A 19899-nucleotide genomic window follows, 5' to 3' on the forward strand; every position below is an offset into this window, starting at 1 on the left:
GAGACGTGAAGGTGTTTCTTACAGCTACAGAATTTATGATCAGACAGGGACAGTGTTAACTGATCCCAGCAAATGGTTCCTTCCTTTTCTTAATCCCTCGCTGCTTATTTTAGCCTCTTCTCCACCCTGCCAGGAATACCATCTAGATCTTAGTCCAGGTAGATCTGACGTCAAGAGATGGCTTTCGTAGATTTGACGTGTAAACACTCATTTCCATTCCAGCGGGGAAGGGCTGGGGCTCCACTCAGCCGGAGACGAGAGAACTGCACTCAGCGCTCGCCACCGCCCAGCCTCTCTCTCCTCGAGTCCCTCCACTCTCCTCACAGAGCAACCGGGGCGAGAGGTGGTCCAGAGCCTGAGTGTGGAAAGAGCGAATCTCTCTGGCTTTTCTCCTGTCTTGCTTCTTCCCCGCTTCTGCTTCCCACTTCTGTGCCAGCGAGAGTGTGAGCCATGCAGCGAGGAGCCTGGACTCTGCAGTGCACTGCTTTCGCTCTCTTTTGCGCTTGGTGTGCACTGAACAGTGTAAAAGCGAAGAGGCAGTTTGTGAACGAATGGGCAGCGGAGATCCCCGGGGGACCGGAGGCAGCCTCGGCCATAGCTGAGGAGCTGGGCTATGACCTTTTGGGTCAGGTAAGAGTTTGCACTTTCAAGAAACTTTCTGGGGTCCCAGGGGACGGGCGGGACCGAAGCGCGATCTCCCGAGAGTGAGCCCCAGGTGGCACACTCCTGAGCCCCGCGGCAAAGAGCAGGGAGCTTCTTCAGCTCTCGCCCCTGCGGGCTGGGAGCGAAAACGCTGGCATTATTTATTGTTTGGGCTGGGCGCAGCCAGGCTGAACGAAGCCGCTGCAGCTGGGTAGAGCTTCTTCTTGCTGTTGCCCGCTCTGGAATTGAAATCCGTTCCCGCACGGTTTGAAGAAAAATCCCTCCACACTTACTCACCGAACTTGAGATGCACGCAAGCTCTTACCAGCAAAGCGCCCCCCGGGAGAGGCAGTGCGCTCCGTCCCCTGGGACTCAGCCAGTCTGCGTCAGGAGCCGGCTGTTTCCTTCCTTTCAATATGGCAGCATCAGACCCACGTCCTGTTGCAAGGGGCTAAACAGGCTTGGAGGTGTCCGCGGAAGCCTTTGGGGGCGCGTCTGGGGCGTTGGGAGAGCAGCAGTGGCCGGGACTAGCGATCCAGAGGCTGGGGGGTGGCTAGGGGGCCTGGGGAGCTGGCGGGGAGGGGAAAAGATGGATAAAAGATATGGACCAACTGTTCACGCCCGGGGAATTCACCGAAAACTTGCAAAGTCCGAGCTTCACAACTTTGCTTGGTCGTCAGCACTCCTACCCCCACCCAAAGGGTCAAACTTCAAAACTGATTGTGGAGAAAGGATTTATTTCTTTCCTGTTCCACAGTCAAATGCATAATAGCATCCCTGGGGGTTTCAGCTTGTGAGGGAAACTTGCCTCCCAGTGAGGACTGTGTTAATAGACAGCTGGGGGCGGGGCGGGATGGGCTGCTTAGCTGCGTAATTCAGGGGAGAAAACCCGTGGATGTGAGTTCGAATCTAAGTGTTCCTTGGCTTAGAATCAAGCCCTCACCTCTTGCCTTGGGAGTTGAGCGGAGGAGGAGGGAGTTGTAAAACATTTTGGCGCCGTTTTTTCTGGAGGTGGTGGTAGAGCTGTGCCTGAAGTCACAGATGAGTAATCTGCGTGGGCGCAGGCTACGCCGTACAGCGAATCCACTGGGGAATATGCCTTCCCTTTGCCAGAAGCTTCGCTCTCCAACTTTATGAGCCAAACTGCCTTTGAAATGCCCAGCAGAAAAGTCAGTACACAGATCGATTTCTCCGTGTCCCAGCATCAGACCAAAACTTTTGCTTTTGTTTACACCTTATTCTGTGCCAGGCTCCCTGTTAGGGGCTGAGGACAAGGAGGAAAAGACTTTCAAAAAGTCAAGAATCTAGAGGAGACTGGTTTAGAAACAAATGGTTGTAATGGCATGTCATTGGTGTAGTAATAGCTGTACCCAGAGCCTCCATCTTTGTGGACTGAAGTGGCAAGGGAATTGGGGAGGGGTGAAAGAGGACGGCACAAAGGAGGAAACACTTGCACAGTGTTTAGGAAGAAGTCGAAGTCTGATAGGAAAGCATGATGAGATTGGAGAGGCACTCCAGACATCGAAAATCGCTTGTGGGAAACGGAGATACAAAGAAAGCTGCTTAGTAGTAATTTGGAAACTGCAAGGAATTGTATTTGAGAGAGTGAGTGTGTAGTGAGCGGAATCGTACTGGTGTGTATCGGGGGCATGATGGAGATCTTGTGTGTCCCATAAGGATGGGGGGCAGACTAGGGGCTTAATCCTATAACCTTTGGACAGCTAAATAACACTGTAACTGGTAACTGTGGAAGGAGATTGTGGGAGAGAGCAAAAGATAATCCCTCTTCCTTTTCTCACCTATTAGCCCCAGGCATACATCCAAACCTGGACCATTCATTATAGGAACTGCCTTTCAAATTCACAAATACCAAAACTGAAAAACAATAAATCAGAATTCTTGGTAGGATCCTCAAGGAAGGGATGGCATAGTCACAAGCTTTAAAAATAGTAGGAAAAACTATATTTACACATGATTTGCATATGCTATATTTTTTCTAGCCATTTTCAGTTAAAGTGGCATTACTAACAAATGTCTAAAAAATAACAATTCTTTGTAAAAAACTAATAATGCTTTCCTGGTTCTGCTTATTTCTCCCTCTGTTTTCACTAAGTTAGCTGAGCTCCTTAAGGCCTCAGGATTGGGGGGTGAGCAAAACCAGTTTAATAGCAAAAATAGAGCTAAGCATTGGTGATCTTTCCTATAGCTACTGTTTTTCCTCCCCAACTCAATCTAGAACTTATAACAGATTTACTCCCTGAAGTTTAGGCTTTGAGCAGGGCCTAAGGATCTCTATTTAAAAATTCTCTAGGTGATACCCTGGCTGGTATGGCTCAGTTGTTTGGAGTGTCCTCTCATATACCAAAAGGTTATGGGTTTGATTCCTGGTCAGGACACATACCTGGGTTTCAGGTTCTACCCCCAATCAGAGCAACCAATTGATTTTCATATTCTCTCTCTCTCTCTCTCTCTCTCTCTCTCTCTCTCTCTCTCTCTCTCTCTCTCCCTCCCTCCCTCCCTCCCTCCCTCCCTCCCTCCCTCCCTCCCTCCTTCCCTTCTACCTCTCTAAAATCAATAAGCATGTCTTTGGGTGAGGATTTAAAAAAATCATCTAGGTGTTGAGAACCACCAAATTAAAGAATACAGTTCTTCTGAAATAACCCATTGTCAGTTATTTGTCCCTTAATTTAAAAAGAAATACAGGGTATCTAGAGAATTTGGTTGCTTCAAATTAAGTACTGTTTTGAATAAAGGGACACTAACTTAAAAGAATAATGAACATAGTTCTAAATGAACCAAAGGTGTTGATAGTCACCCAGGGGAGTTTACATCTGTCCTAAATGTGGCATGTTGGCTTTTCCCCCAAAGCTGTAAACTAGTGGAAAGTCTAATGGTCACTACTAGTAGCTTGTAACAATTATCACTATGGAGTCAATGGTTATATTTGATAACAACAATAAATTGTTGCAAGTGAATGTGACACTGACCATATATAGTATACAAAGGGTTTGCTTGCTTTCCACAGATTACTGTTCTCTGAAAGAATGAATTTGATAAAATGGGTTTTTAAAAAAGAAATGTCTACCCAATTACACAATATTGTCTCATAGAAAAACAAATGGAGTTCCTTTGAAATGTGTGAAACAGAAGCACCTCAGCCCCCAAGTATAGTGGGAGCCCAAGTGATAACATCATGAGGTTCATCTCACTCAACACACTAACCAGAGAGAGATGGCTTCTAGCAGTATCTTCTTCATGACAAAAACAGTTAACTTCATGTACAAGGAATGGGCTTAATAAAAACTGTCTCTAATTTAGCTTGGTTTCAATTGACTCCATATATTTATTTTGGAAAGTGGATTTTATTTTTAATTTCTTTTATTTTATAGATCGGATCACTCGAAAATCATTACCTATTCAGACATAAAAACCACCCCCGGAGGTCTCGAAGGAGTGCCCTTCATATCACTAAGAGATTATCTGATGATGATCGTGTAAGTGTTGTGCATTTGTCTCCAAAACAACCTGACTTATCTGCTCTCTATATGATTGCCCACAAGAACAAAAGCACTTTGCAAATGTGATTCTTCTTTATTAGGGTCACAATTATTCATCTGTAGTGTTTGTTATTTCCACAGGGTTGTGGAAATTATACATAATAACTGGATTGGATTGAATTGGTTGAATTATCTAAATTACACACACACACACACACACACACACACACACACACACACAGCTCACAAATCCAGTCTAAAGGCATGAAAGTAAATATTGAAAATAAAGTGGCAGCACTAATTAAAATGTTTGACAATACAATCAATCAACAACCTTTTATGTTATGCCTATTATGTACCAAGCACTTCAATATCTGATGTGGGAATGCCAAAGAAATATATGAGCCTTGCTTTTAATAACATTTCACTGTAATTGAAAATGACATCCTGCCATTTCTATTTAGGTTGGTTGTATAGGAAACTCGTATTTATGAGGGAGCTTTAAATCCATGTCTCATAAATAAAAGTTTTCCTAAGTATTATATTGTTTGATCCAAAACACGTTATCTCTTTTTAGCCTGGTTTGAATACATATTCAATGATTAGGCAACAGCACGAAATGTCTAGAATGAATATAGGTAAATAATATGTGGATATTCTGAATGTATGTATAATATAACTATTGATTTTTAAAGTCTGTTTTAAGGTCAGCAAACATTAATAGAAATGTTGACTATATTGGGAATATTGCAGTTTGCATATACAATGTTGCCTTTTCTCAAAAATGTGCATACTGATGGAAACTTATCCTGTCTAGGCTAGTATCTGTACACATGATTTCTGTTGCCTAGGACAATCTAGAGACTTACAAAAGTTTTGTGAGAGACAGAACACAAACTCTCAACTTCCTAGAAAGAAATGTGTAAGTGAAAGAAAGGTAAAAGAACTGTTGAAAGTATATGAAATTCATAAACCCTGTGAAATAATTTGCTTTTTCATTTGTTCTGCAACTAATAGAATTTTAAAAAGCGAATAAGACAGCCTTGGCCAGATAGTTCAGTTGGTTGGAGGGTCATCCCATGTGCCAAAGAATTGTGGGTTCAATTCTCCATCAGGGCACATGTGTAGATTTCTGTTCAATCTCCAGTCAGAGCACATACAGGAGGGTCTCTCTCTCTCTCCCTCTCTCTCTCTCTCTCCCACCCTTTCTTCTCTCTCTAAAAAACAAAAACAAATCAATAGCAGCATATCCTTGGGTGAGGATTAAAAAATGTTAAGAAAATAATAAGACAGATTATGAGGGTAGGGAGTAATTGGATCTAGGTTACTACTGTTCCAATGTAAAATGCAACCACACCCTGACAAAGAATGCTATATCAGGACCTCAGACAGTGGCCCACAGCTCAGACACACCCATTGCTGGCTTTTACTGGCATTAATGGCTACAAGTAGGAGACCAAATCAGAGCCCAGAACACTACTTTAAAAGTTTCTCGTCCAGAGAAGACTTTCCTTCACCATCCCAAAACAGACAGCTTATTATCTGTGGGCTCTGGGAAGAAGGACAAATTTCAGGACTCCGGCTAAGCTTAGTCCTTGGGCAAAACAAGAGAGAGACTTCCTTGTTTATTAAAGGCATGCCTGGCAGCAATGCACAAGGAAATCAAACTGACCTCCCTTCTCATCTTCACAGGAGAAAACTGGATAGAGTGGAGCATCCCTAGCTGTTGTTATTACTTAAAACAATCTCACTAAAATGAACAGATGCACCAGTTCCATTCTTTAGATATTTCCTTAATAGTTGATTTGGGGGAGAAATCTCAAGGAGTAATGAAGAAGAGCTAAGAATGTACTCTCTAACATCACTTCATAAGAAATAAGTCTGTATGACCCTATAAAATTATCTCCTGAATAATTTAATGTAGGAAAAATCCTAGAACCCATAAAAGCTTGAGAGGACAGGTGGACTAAGTGATCTTTAATGCTCTTTCCAAATCAAAAGGATTATTTACAAAATTAAGTGCATAATACCTATTATACACCTGATAGTAAGAGCGCCATTTTATTCTGTCCGACTTGGTTTGCTCTTATAGAGATTAATAAGGGATCTGCAGTCAGTGACACTGATCACAACAGTTTCCAACAATTGAATGTCAGAGTGCCTCTTTTTATATTCCATTTTTTAAAAATTGCTTTTGTCATTTTACTGCCTGTTTTTGATGGGGAATAATATCCTTTCAAATTAGCCCTCTGAAATGCAGCAACCCTCTATCTTTATAAGGCTGTTAATGAAATCTCCAACTATAAGCTACTCTCATCCTCAAAAATTAGTTCTTATTCCCTAGCAGCCAGCTTTCAAAGACCGACTCAGAGACAGGCAGTATATTCGAAGCAGTGGGTATTTTAAGTCAAATAAGCTTGAAAATATAGGCACTTTAAAAATAAATTATAGTGACTAATTTCTAGCTCTCAAGTCTCTCCAATATTTATAATTGGTCTGCAGTATATTTTCTAATTGAAAATTCAGTCTTAGTGGATAGTTTTATCCTTCAGTTGCAAATTATTTTTTATTTTTTATTTTTGGATGACTCCTAAGTATCCTCACGTTAACAATATCCCAACAAACCCTGGGCTGTCATCATGTTTACAACAGAGAGGATATGCTTTGCGTAGGAAACAGTCTTGTTGCCCAGCAAAGTAAGAGCAGGATATTATCTGCTACAGAATATAGCCACAAGGCAGCCCCTCTCCCTCTCAGGACCTCAAGTATAATAGGATTATGCCGTAAATGTGGGGCAGGTAATTTTTGTACTGCCAGATCTCTTTGCATAATACATGAGACTAAATTAATGGTAAGTGTGCATGGTCAATAGTGCTCATTCATCACTCTGGATCTGTTTCTTATATTAAATACTCTAAAGTAGGAGGCTGAAGCACAGGGGAGCCAGATTTGCAAAGACATAGCACCTTTCTTGTCTTGTGTAACATTTGCTATTTCTACCTTTTGTGTGTAATGGAAGAGAAATTAAGCTGTAAGAGCATTATAAAAACAGTCTCTGGGATCTCTTAGTCTGTTGACTCATTCCATGAACATGAACAAATTTCCACCTACAGAGTCCTGGAACCTCAATATAAAAAATGGGTATTATGGTCCATTTGCTGATGAAAGCAGGCTGAACTTTTACTCCCACTGTAATCACAGTGTAAATAATTTGAGGCAATCATCACTTCTCCTCTGCCTAAAGGTTCACTTGACTGTAATAGAGGAAATGTTCATCTCCCCAGTGGGCAAATCCTTCTCACTGAGCTGCCAGTTTGATCTGTAGTTAAACATAAACATTGTGGAGCTGCCTAAAACTCTGATGGGAAGGGTATTAGGCCTAGTTAGAGGAAAGATGATTACACAGAGGTGGCTATTTGGCTGTTGATTTTTTTTTGCTATAAAACTCCTTGTAGGTTATATGGGCTGAACAACAGTATGGAAAGGAGAGAAGTAAACGTTCAGTTCTGAGAGACTCAGCAGTAAATCTCTTCAATGACCCGATGTGGAAGCAGCAGTGGTACCTGGTAAGTACCTGCAGGACTGTGTGGGACCCTCATTATTTATTTTGTTACATCTACACAATAGATTTGTTTTAATGATGGAGAATTCAGCAGAGGGCAATGTTATTTGGAGATCAGGGCTAATGTGACATTCCATGATCTGGATCTTCTGTTTTACTAGGTGAGAGTGTCTGAAACACAGATCTTCAGCTGCTATGGTTGTGGGGGGGTTACCTTCATGTCTTCTTTTTTTTAATTTTTAATACATTTTTATTGATTTCAAAGAGGAAGGGAGAGGGAGAGAGAGATAGAAACATCAATGATGACAGGGAATCATTGATTGGCTGTCTCCTGCACATCCCCCATTGGGGAACGAGCCCGCAACCTGGGCATGTGCCCCTGACCGGAATAGAACCCGGGACCCTTCAGTCTGCAGGCCAACACTCTATCTACTGAGCCAAACCAGCTAGGGCTACCTTCATGTCTTCTTAAGTTTATCTGGAGTAAGTGCAAGAATCATGTCTTGCAAGTTAGGGGTTCCAAAACAGTATTAATGCAAAAAACACATTTGGTTAAAGTTATTCTTGAGAACCATCACTCAAAGAACACAGTAAACATGATTCCCTATATAAACCTCTGAGTGGAAATTTTTACATGCTTACAGGTGAGAATTTCTGAACAAGGTGAGGAATACAAGGAAAGATAAAAGATACCTATTTGCAGATGTCCAGTTTTACAAACCATTCTACCTTTAAGATAGTTACCAAATCCTTATTGGTATGTGGGTGTTGCTAGCCTAGAAAGTGTTCTCCTTCTGTTTTAGTATAAAGCCTCCAGAGTAGTAATATATGTTAAGAATATTATAAAAGATAAATTTTTATGATGGTCATAAGCTAAGGCTTAGACATCCTTGTTGCATAATGGACCACAAAGGGGATCAATTCCTTTTGACTTTCTCTTAACCTAAGCATTACTTGCTCATTGAAAAAGAGTCTAATTAGCTAACATTTGTGCATTTACTATGTGCCAAATACTATTCTAAACTATTTGACATGAATTCACTCACTTAATTTTTACAATAACATTATGTTGTAGATATAACTAGTAGCAATTCTGCCCATTTAACAGATGAAGAAGTAGAGACACTGGCAGGTTGAATAACTTGCCAAAGTCACCTGGTTACTAGTGGCTCATAATTCAGAGCTCCAGAGGCCCTACTCTTAACAACCACATTCTATGATTGTTCTTGTGACTGACAGAGAGGTCTTCTTCCCCGGCTTTAGCCAACAATCTGTCTGTAGTTCCAGCCTCCTGTAACTCAGCTTCATGTTGGTTAGTAAGGTCTTCCCCCACCTCTTTCTGAGTGTATCAGCAGTCCGTTCGTTGAAACTTTTGATTGTTATCTATAAATGTCATATTGACTCCTTTACCAGAAACCTGGCACGCTTCGAATGTGCCTTTCTCAAATGCACGGGAATGCGCTCAGGTCTGTGTTCCCTTGCTGTCCAGCTCTTCTCTCCTATAGTCCCACACATTTCAGAAATGCTATCTGCAAAAGAAAACCCCAAATTTCCTCCCACAGATACTCCCTAAATCACTCATATTTGTAAACAGACAATTAAATTGCAAGTCCTGGTGAGACCACAACATCCTGGTCATTCTCGGTTCTGTTTTTCCTTTTAAAAAAGTTATAAGGAACATACACGAATGACTGTGAACAAGACAATATAAAGTAGGTTTGTTGTGGTAAAAGAAGCTTAGGATTTGGGGAAGATAGAAACATGGGCTATCAGATAAAGCTTAGGTAGAGGGAAGGCTGGAAAATGTCATTATAAATGAAAGAAAGTTAGGGACAAATGTCTTCTCCGAAGCCATTGAAGCTCAAAGGGAAGGGCACATGGTGATTCATTCTTTGGAGTGATTTTCCATTGGAACAACTGGGAAGAGCAGCACTCTGATGATTCACCGGACCCTACCCTCAACTTTGTTTTTATTTCACCTAATTGCCTTCTTCTAAAGAGGAGAGTGATCTCAGGAAAAACAAAGATGGGTCTCCGGACTGTGGCTTCAGTTCTCATTTTGTAGCAAGGAAATTATGCCTTTACCAATGCTTCTTTGTGTTTCTTTACCAGCAAGATACTAGGATGACTGCATCCCTGCCCAAGCTGGATCTCCATGTGATACCTGTTTGGCAAAAAGGCATCACTGGCAAAGGAGTTGTTATCACTGTACTGGATGATGGCTTGGAGTGGAATCACACAGACATCTATGACAATTATGTGAGTCTGGGAGCTGTCTACAAAGACACACAGTTAGGGCTTTCCTTCCCTCAAACAGGAAGCTGCTCAGATGTTGGCCCAGGGAATGATGGCCCAAGGTTTTGCCATTTCCTTCACCTCCCTGGCAGCCCATATGAATTTACTGTATCAGGGGACATCGAAAGAATTTAATGGAGCTAAGGACTGTACAAAACCATATGTACTGGGGGTGGGAAAAGGCACCTACGCCAAGTAAATGGTTAAAAGTCATTCACACTCCATGCCATTCAGTATGGGTGGCATTAAAGCAATCAAATCAAGCCTGATGCCCGAGATCATTTTCACAGTCTTCCTCTTCACCTCCCTCATGAGTCAGCATCTCTCACACTGTGAAGCTATGTGAATAGGATGCCTTCCATGCAAATTCAAAGTGTGCATCACACAGTGCAAAAAGGACAAGCTGAGAAAAGAAAGCTCATTAGAAGTGGGAAATAAGTAAATGAAAAATATTTACTTAATTGTTTATGAAGCTTTCCATAATAGCTTAGGCCTTTATTTAGATCAGTGCTTCATCGTTAACATTGTCCCTTGTCTTTCTCTAACCTTTCTACTCAGCTACATTCCACATCCACAGCTAAAGAGCAAAGGGGAGGGGCGGGGAAGGAAAAGAAGAGATGAAGATTAGCAGAAAGTAGGAATTACGAAAGGATATGAAAATATGGCGAAGTGGCAGTAGTGGTGATAGAATTCCTAGTGGGAGATGTTTAAGTGTAGCTATCTGGTTGAAAAGGGGGTGGGACCTGGAAGCTTGTCTTGAATTTCAAGCACACCCTCTTTAAACTACACGTTTATTTGGTATACCTGGGGAAGTGGAAAGAGATGCTGTGAACCTGACCCACCTCTTTCCACCTATATTCATAAGAGAGATGAGTGTCACGGTGTTGCTAACTTGCTCTGTAGCTTAGTTAAGCCATTCAACTTCTCTGGACCTCAACTTTCTCGTTTGGGAAATGAGGTGGTTGAATTAACTGAACGGATTCCTCCAGTTTTCGTATCCTATGAGTGTCCACGGGCTATTGGTTTGGTAACATTCACTGAGAAATGGATGCTGGCTTGCTTCTCTGTCTCTTCCTGGTTTATGGGTCTAACACATGATCAACCACTGGGCCAGAAACTCTGAAATGCAGACGTTCAAGCTGCCAGCCAGTCTGGAAAGGGGGTAGGGGTAGAAAGCTTGGGGAGTGCTGTGTCATTTTTTTATGATGCTACAGTGTTATTTTTGTTGTCTTTTCAGGATCCAGAGGCTAGCTATGATTTTAATGATAATGACCATGATCCATTTCCCCGATATGATCCCACAAATGAGAACAAGTGAGTAAAGGTGGATTTGCTAGGGGGGTGGGGGGCGGGGGGTGTAGTACTTTAAAGTGCCTTTATTTGAGCTCTCAGAACTATTTATGCACACTATCCATACCACAATATTGTACTGCTTTTAAAACAGAAACCCAAACTTCTCTTTTAATATTCCTTTTAGCTTATAGAACCATATTTCAATTAAAATTTCTTCTTATATTATAAAACTAGAGGCCTGGTGCACAAAAATTCATGCACGGGGGTGAGGGGGTGGGTTGGGAGGGGGATCCCTCAGCCCAGCCTGCACCCTCTTGCAGTCTGGGACCCCTTGGGGGATGTCCACCTGCTGGCTTAGGCCTGCTCCCCAGGGGATTGAGCCTAAGCCGCAGTGGGATATTCTTCATGCTGCTGAGGAGGCGGGATAGACTCCCGCCACTGCCACTGCGCTTGCAGCCATCAGCCCAGCTTGTGGCTGAGCGGGGCTCACCCTGTGGAAGCACACTGACCACCAGGGGGCAGCTCCTGTGTTGAGCGTCTTCCCCCTAGTGGTCAGTGTGCATTATAGCAACCGATTGTTCCCTGTCATTCTGCCCTTAGGGTCACTTTGCATATTACCCTTTTTATTATATAGGATAGGATACTCCCCTCAAATGTTACTGAATTGTTATAGCTTTAGAAAGAATGCTTGGGGCATAAAGAGTAAAAATGTTTAGCCCACCCGTGTTCCCTATTCCTCTAATAATCTTCCCATATTAGAAACATGCTTGGTGTTAGTCATGAAAAAGAATATAGATGCCCAAGATAATAAATCCCCAAAGCTTCCTATGGTGGCCACAACCATGCTCACCAGTTTCTTCAGAAGAGCAGGGCCAGACACCAGAGAAGAGAAAAGTACCTTGAGGCATGGTTGTCAAATTCAGCACAGCCTCTGGGGCATTGGATTAGTTAGCACCCTGTTCCAGAGCTCCTGCTGGACATTCTAAAGTTAAGGGGGAACAAGAGGATATCTTCTGACTCCTAAATTGACTCTCCATAGCAGCTGCAGGGTGATGAGGGCGGCCAAGAGCCAGACCTGCCAAAGCAGGGAGCCAAGTAAAGACTCAAAGACAGTTTAACCTTCTTTCCTAACCCCAAAGAAACTTCACCCTCTAGGCACGTGGCCTCAAGTGTCGCTGTCCATGTGTGAACTCATCTTTCTGCATAATGATACATGTCATAGACTTCAAGGAGACATTCACACTTTCCTCTTTATATGCTCCACCTAGAAGAGACTTACACCAAAACAGATCAAGCTAAGGCAAAATTAGGGCTTGCTGTTACAAGTGGGAATGGAAAGAGCAAGCCACAAAAAGCTTTGTGGATGCCCCATAAAGTGCTTCCCTCTTCTCTTCTTGTGGCTCTCTCTCTCTTGGACTATTATCCAACTCAGGTCAATCAAGTTCTCTCTCCTCTCTCTCACTTTCACTTTCCTTATCCCTTATTCTCTCTTTCTCCCTTATTCTCTCTCAAAATTCCAGTGTGGCTGATGCAATAATTTTGACCTAAAGTTGTTTCTTTGAAGGTTTCCCCTCCAGAGGCTGACAAAACCCAGGAAGGGAGGCTGGGGCTCATGGACTTGGCTTCAACTTCTAGGTGTCTATTTCCTCCTTGGGGAGAAGAGGAGGATTGGGGAGGGTTCCAAGATACTGCTTCTTTCAGTACCACTTACTTCTTCTAGGGTTTATCTCTTAAAGGGGTTAACTGCAAACACCCACGAGAGGTTAGAACATTCTAGTAACAATACAACAAGAACTGTGAGGGAGTGTCCTTGGTGGAAAGTGAGATGTTTCCAGAACTCACAGCAGGGTCCCCAGGTAAATTTTCTGCCATTTTCTGAGTCAGGGCAGTGCAGGACCAGGAGGAACATCTGCTCTCTTGGGACATTACCTTGTGATGTTGGCCTGCCTGGTTGTCATGACTTTGCTCATCACCAGTATTGAGAGTGACGAGGACATCACCTCTCTGCTTCTATTTTTTTATTTTTTCTCCTAAAGTGGGTGACAAGGCATCACTTCCTTGCCCCCTGAAAGGAACTTCCTAAGGAAATGGCAATAAGTGCTTAGAAGAAAGGAGTGCCCTTCTTGGAATTTAGTAAAAATGACAACTCTCACCTCACCCACTTAGTCAAGAGTAAGAGGAAATATGCCAGCAGTCACATGGGTGCAGTAGAGGAGGCTGTTAGCTGGAGGTGTTGCCTCCTCCCCAGGCAGTGTACTCTGGGTCTGACCCCAGGATCTGACATTGGTGATGGCTGCGTGATAGGTGAATACTTAATAAAATGATATTCTCTAGAGTTTTTCTACTCATGAGAAGAGGGATACAGATTTCCCTCTATTTTTTCCCCAAAAGAGGAAATCTCACATCACAGTATTTATAATAAACACAGTATTTATAATATAACTAGGGGCCCGATGCATGAAATTCGTGCACAAGGTGTGGGGGGTGTCCCTCAGCCCAGCCTGCGCCCTCTTGTAATCTGGGACCCCTCGGGAAGGGTCCTTAGGCCTGGCCGGCGATCAGGACCTATCGGGGCTTTCCTTCCCCGGGCTGCTGGCAGCTGGCCCTGCCCCCACCACTGCCACTGCTTGCCATCTGTGCGGTGCTGCCCCCCTTCTCCCACCACTGGTCACCTCCCTCTGCAGGTGACAGGTATGGGGTGCGATTGCTTGGCTGGCCTGGGCCTCCCTCCACGGGGTGATCGCTGGCTGGCCCCGCACACCTGCCACAGCATCGCTGGCCAGTGGCCTGGACCTCCCTCTGTGGGGTGATTGATCACGGGGCACCCAGATAGATCGCCCCACAGAGGGAGGCCCCGCCCATCCACTGCAGCCCTGCCAGTCGAGTGGCCTGGGCCTCCCTCTGTGGCCCCAGCCAGGTAGCCTGGGCCTCCCTCCTTGGGGAGATCAATCGCGGGGTTCCACGATCAATTGCCATGCAGAGGGATACCCCACCCACCTGCTGCACCACCACTGGCCAGGTAGCCTCTTTGGGGCTATTGTGGAGTGTTCTTACCCCTCGCCCCCCCCATCAATTGCTCCTCTGGCTGGTGGCCTGGGCCTCCCTCTTTGGGGCAATCACAGAGCCCCCACATTGATTGCCCCACAGAGGGTGGCCTGGGCCTCCCTCTGCGGGGCGATTATGGGGTGGTGGTGGGGCCCCCGACCAATCACATCACACCTGCCTTGGCTAGCCTGAAGCCAGTGCGTGTCATAGTGTGGTCGTCCGGAAGGTCATCTGGACAGTTGTTCTGCTGTTCGGTCGTTCGATTTGCATATTACACTTTTATTATTATAGATTCTTCCAACTCACAGAGCTCCAAAGGCCCATAAGTAAGTAGCCCATATAAATGTACTTATTTTGTCCTGAAAACTCTGAGCTTCAGAGCATAGTCTGGATCTCCCACATAGTACAGAGTGATTGTAGAGTAGCCAAACAGTTAAGTACAGACTTTGCAGCTAGATTGAGATCAAGTATTAGATCTGCCACTTAACAGTTAAGTGACTAAAGTAAATTATTTAACTTCTTTCGCCTCAATTTTATCACCTATTAAAAAGGGATAATAGTAGTAGTATCTATTTTATTGGGTTACGGTGGGGATTAAATGAGCTTATATATGTAATTGGCTTGCATAGTGCCTGCGACATAAAAAAAAGTTGTATTTGCTGTGATGGTGATGATGATTAAAGCTTCTCATTTAACAACTACGATAGACCTCTTTTCAGTGAGAAATCAGTATGACAAGAATATTACCATGTGAAAGGAGATAGCAGAGACAAGTCAATTTTCTGAGCCAGTTCAGAATCTACTATCTGAAAATTATACAATAGGCAACTATCTCTCAGGATCCTCTTGACTATCAACCAAAAATGTAGCATCCTCATCATTTATCAAAGGATATTATAAAAAACTAGAAGCCTGGTGCATGAAATTCGTGCACGGCGGGGGGGTTGTCCCTCAGGCCAGCCTGTACGCTCTCCAATCTGGGACTCCTGGAGGGATGTCCGACTGCCCGTTTAGGCCCGATCCCACCAGGATCGGGCCTAAACGGGCAGTCGGACATCCCTCTCACAATCCAGGACTGCTGGCTCCCAACTGCTTGCCTGCCTGCCTTCCTGATTGCCCCTAACCGCTTCTGCCTGCCAGCCTGATCACCCCCTAACCACTCCGCTGCCAGCCTGGTTGATGCTTAACTGCTCCCCTGACAGCCTGTTTGCCCCCAACTTCCCTCCTCTGCCAGCCTGGTCACCCCTAACTGCCCTCTCCTGCAGGGTTGATCACCTCCAACTGCCCTCCCTTGCAAGCCTGGTCCCTCTCAACTGCCCTCCCTTGCAGGCCTGGTCCCTCACAACTGCCCTCCCTTGCAGGCCGGGTGCCTCCCAACTGCCCTCTCCTGCTGGCCATCTTGTAGTGGCCATCTTGTGTCCACATGGGGGCAGGATCTTTGACCACATGGGGGCAGCTATATTGTGTGTTGCAGTGATGATCAATCTGTATATTACTCTTTTATTAGATAGGATAGAGGCCTGGTGCACAGATGGGGGCCAGCTGGTTTGCCCTGAAGGGTGTCACAGATAAGGGTGGGGGTTCCCTTGGGGTGTGGGGTGGCCTGAGCGAGGGGCCTGTGGTGGTTTGCAGGCCGGCCACGCACCCTGGCAACCCAAGGGGAGGCCCTGGTATCTGGAATTTATTTTCCTTCTACAATTGAAACTTTGTAGCCTGGGGCGTCAGCCATTTCTGTGGCAGTTAATTCACCTTCTACAATTGAAACTTTGTAGCCTTAAGCGGGTGAGCCCGGCCAGGGTGTGCGGAAAGCTTTGCTTCCCCTGTTGCCGCCGGCAACCCTGGCCTGCTCTCTCAAGCTCCATTCTGCCGCCATTTGTTTGAATTTGTTTACCTTCTATAATTGAAACTTTGTAGCTTGAGTGGAGGCTTAGGCCTGCAACGGCTATGGAAAGCTTGGCTTGCTCTGTTACCTGGGAAACCTTGCTCTCTGTGGCTGTAGCCATCTTGGATTGGGGTTAATTTGCATACTCACCCTGATTGGCTAGTAGGCGTGGCTTATGTAGCAGAGTGATGGTTAATTTGCATATTACCATTTTATTAGAGAGGATAGTTATCCTTCAAGCATGTTGTCAGAAATAAATCCCTCAGGTTTGGAAAATGAATGCCCTATGTTATCTTGGCCTTATAACAGTTTGAGATCTATTATCACCCAATTACAGGGCATTATGGCACCAAACTATCTGTGTTACTGCTGTAACTCAAAGATTAAGTAATATGGGGATTAAAAAAACAATTTAACCCCAGGGATGCTCTAGCTTTAAGCAGTGCAAGATCCAGAAGCTCAAGTAATATGTAAATAAGATTAATAGAAGCTGCATTTGAATTCTCCTCTGCAAATCAAATGAGGAATCACTAAGTAATAAAATCTTAAAGGTGCAGGTAACTCTTACTACTAAGCTGGCATGAATCTGTATTCATATTTCAATACCAATTACAGATTCTAGTTAAGTAACATGTGTGACAAGGATATTTTAACCAGTATAATAGTAGTTTTTAAACTATCTTGTGGAATACTTTTCTAAAAGTCAATTTGTTTAAATGTCAGTTGCTACCATTGTTCTAAGATAATAGAGGGTTATTTTACCTCAGAGCCTGATCTAAGGGAAGAGAAAAAGCTACAGGTCTATAAAGAATGATGTAGAACCACTTTGATAAAGCCTTCCTTCTTTTTCAAAGGATAAAGTAGGAACTGAGGATAAGTGGAGGAAAAAATACTAACCCCTATTTGTAGCATCACCCTACTACACCTTTCAAGAAAATAGTCTTCAATGTGTAAGGAGAGATAAATAATAGGTCATGTCACATTGCATCATTTTTAGGACAGGTGTACAATGCTAGGGATGTTTTCAAACAGGCTAATTCTGTTGGCTTAGATTAGATATTTTCTATCCTGGGCCCTGTCTCCCATACTATTTAAATATAAATATAGGCAGTGGTGACTGTTGGGAATAGATTTCCTGGAGGATGGCAACTGAATTTCTCCTTGTAGAAAAGCAAAGAGGGCTAATCCATCAAACAAGGCACCTTCTATGTATTCAATGGGAACACATTTCTTAGAAAATGGGTATGGTGGTCAGGATAGTTTCAGTTGCAAGTGAGAGAATCCTAACTCAAAGATTAATATCCAATTAAAAAATAATTTCACCTAAGGGATGCTTTAGCTTCAAGCATTGCAAGATCCAGGAGCTCAAGTAATGTGCCATCAAGACACCAAATACTTTGTCTCCATCTCCTAGTTTCAATCTCAATAGAATCTTGCCTAGCAACAAGATCCACGTGGCTCAGATGGAGCCTAAAGCTGAAGATTCTGGAGAAAGAATAGAAATCTCTTTATATTCTGCATTAATCGAAAGCTTGTCTGGGAGAAGGAGCCTCGTGAGAGAAAAAGAATCACAAGGAGTGAGGGGAGGGCCACTTCCCAAAAGGGGAAAATTCTAGGAGGCAAAAAAGAAGCAGATGTCGCTGCACTAGGGAAGACCTTGAATTAAAGATAATTACATTGTTCTGATGCAGGATTTCTTAGCCAATATTCAGAAGAAGCAGGACCATCATTTAGTGGGAAATCATCTCTGGTACTTTAAGAAAAAGAGATAAGTGAAACAGACTTATTTTGAATTACCCAGTTAATTTTGGATTTATATATTTCTTACCAGGCAAAATTAATAGACGTCTAGGGTCATAGGTTATAAAAGTAGCTGGCTGACCGAGTTGCTCAGCACTAACTAACCCTTCTTCTCTTTCCCTCTGTGTCAGCATATCTGGTCAACAGCTCCTCCAAGGCACCAACAGCCTTCACAATGCTCCCAGGTGCTTGCATAACAGAATATAGTCATAAAATCAACAAATTTACATTAAATTTCTCTTAATTTACAGGCCCTTCTGAGGTCAGGCTGAGAAAAGGCACACTTTCAGAATTGATGCTTTAATGGTGGGCTTTGTCCTGTTTCATTATCTTTTTTATTTTAAATAGATTTTTAGAGAGAGAGGAAGGGAGGCAGAGAGAGAAAAACATAGATGTGAGAGCAGAACATTGATTGGTTTCCTCCTGTACGCCCCCTAACAGGGGGATCAAGCCCACAACCTGGGCATGTGCCCTGACCTGGAATCGAACCAGAAACCCTTTGTGCACAGGATGACGCCGAACCAACTGAGCCATACCAACTAGGGCGGGCTTTGGTCTGAATTAGAGATGGATTTCCCCCCTCCAAATACTCAGAAATCATGAATTACCCTTTCTGCCTGATTGCAAACCCCATCTTGTTCAGGCCTCTGGTCCGAATCAGAGTTGCAGAAGTCTCCTGGTTTCCCAATTAGCCTGTAGTGTCTTCTTAAAATCTCAGACTTCTCTTAGTACCAGGAAACCCTCAGATGTTTTAGTTTGGTGTGTGGTTAGAGGAGGAGGATATCTTGGGAGAAGACTCTGTTCTATCATATCCTACTGAGGCTGGTCCAGGGTAACCTAATCCAAAAAAGTCCCTAGTAGGGAAAGTGAGAAGCCACTTCACTACCAGAAAGTATGGGGCAGAAGCCACTTACTTGCAAACAATTTCTGAAAAGTGTCAGAGTTGCTCATAATAGTATCCATAGCTCACTTACTAGGTTCTTACTATGTACCAACCACTATTCTAAGCACTCTACACACAGTATCGCATGTGATCTCACAACCCTTTGAGGACACCCACGGTCACACCACTAGTTAGTGGCAGAAGCTAAAATGTGAACTCATACACTCACATACTCTGGCTCCTGTGCCTATGCCCTTCATATGATACCTAAATTTCATCTAACGCTGATGGGAAGAAACCAGAGAAAAGGCAGACAAAAAGTTGACATATCCATGTACCATGGATTCCTGTACAGAACAAATGTTTGTCCTCATTTATGTTTTATAATTCCTATTTTTTAATCTTCAGACACGGGACCAGATGTGCAGGAGAAATTGCCATGCAAGCAAATAATCACAAGTGTGGGGTCGGAGTTGCATATGATTCCAAAGTTGGAGGTAAAGCAGAGGGCTGTTCCTGTAGTTTTGCACTTTTGAAAAAAAAATTTTTTTAATTGATTTCAGAGCGTGAGAGGGCATAAGAAAAACATTAATGATGAGAGAGAATCATTGATTTTGCCTCCTGCATGCCCCCTACCGCAATCCAGGCATATGCTCTGACCGGGAATCGAACCGTGACCTCCTGTTTCATATGTCAGTGCTCAACCACTGAGCCACACTGGCCAGGCTAGTTTTGCACTTTTAACTTGAGTCTTGCATTACCTGGTGTAAATGAGGTGGGGAGGGGGGCTTTCAACAACCAGAGGAAGAAATGGACTCCATACAAAATGTGCTGTAGAACTTGGGTGCGATTTGCAAATGAATTAATAGATCTGGATTCCTAGAAAATGATAGCTGAATATAAGCCAACACATATGGGGAGGGGGTTTGAGATGTTGAATAGCTTTTAAAACAAATCTAATTTTCTCTGTGTTCTGATTTAGAAGGTTTTCTTATTGTGT

General features: G+C 43.5%; 1 protein-coding gene across 1 annotated transcript in view; it reads left to right on the forward strand.

Moving 5' to 3' along the window:
* Positions 1-258: 258 nt before the first annotated feature.
* PCSK1 (proprotein convertase subtilisin/kexin type 1) overlaps positions 259-19899 on the forward strand; it is a 42167-nt gene continuing 22526 nt past the window's right edge. The window contains exons 1-6 of the mRNA XM_079795445.1: positions 259-630; positions 4032-4136; positions 7595-7705; positions 9814-9960; positions 11234-11310; positions 19308-19396. Of these exons, the coding sequence (XP_079651571.1) occupies positions 451-630; positions 4032-4136; positions 7595-7705; positions 9814-9960; positions 11234-11310; positions 19308-19396 (709 nt within the window). The 5' untranslated portion in view covers positions 259-450. The remainder of the gene's footprint in view (positions 631-4031; positions 4137-7594; positions 7706-9813; positions 9961-11233; positions 11311-19307; positions 19397-19899) is intronic.

The sequence above is a fragment of the Cnephaeus nilssonii genome, assembly GCF_951640355.1.
Source record: "Cnephaeus nilssonii genome assembly, chromosome: 2".
Lineage (NCBI taxonomy): Eukaryota > Metazoa > Chordata > Mammalia > Chiroptera > Vespertilionidae > Cnephaeus > Cnephaeus nilssonii.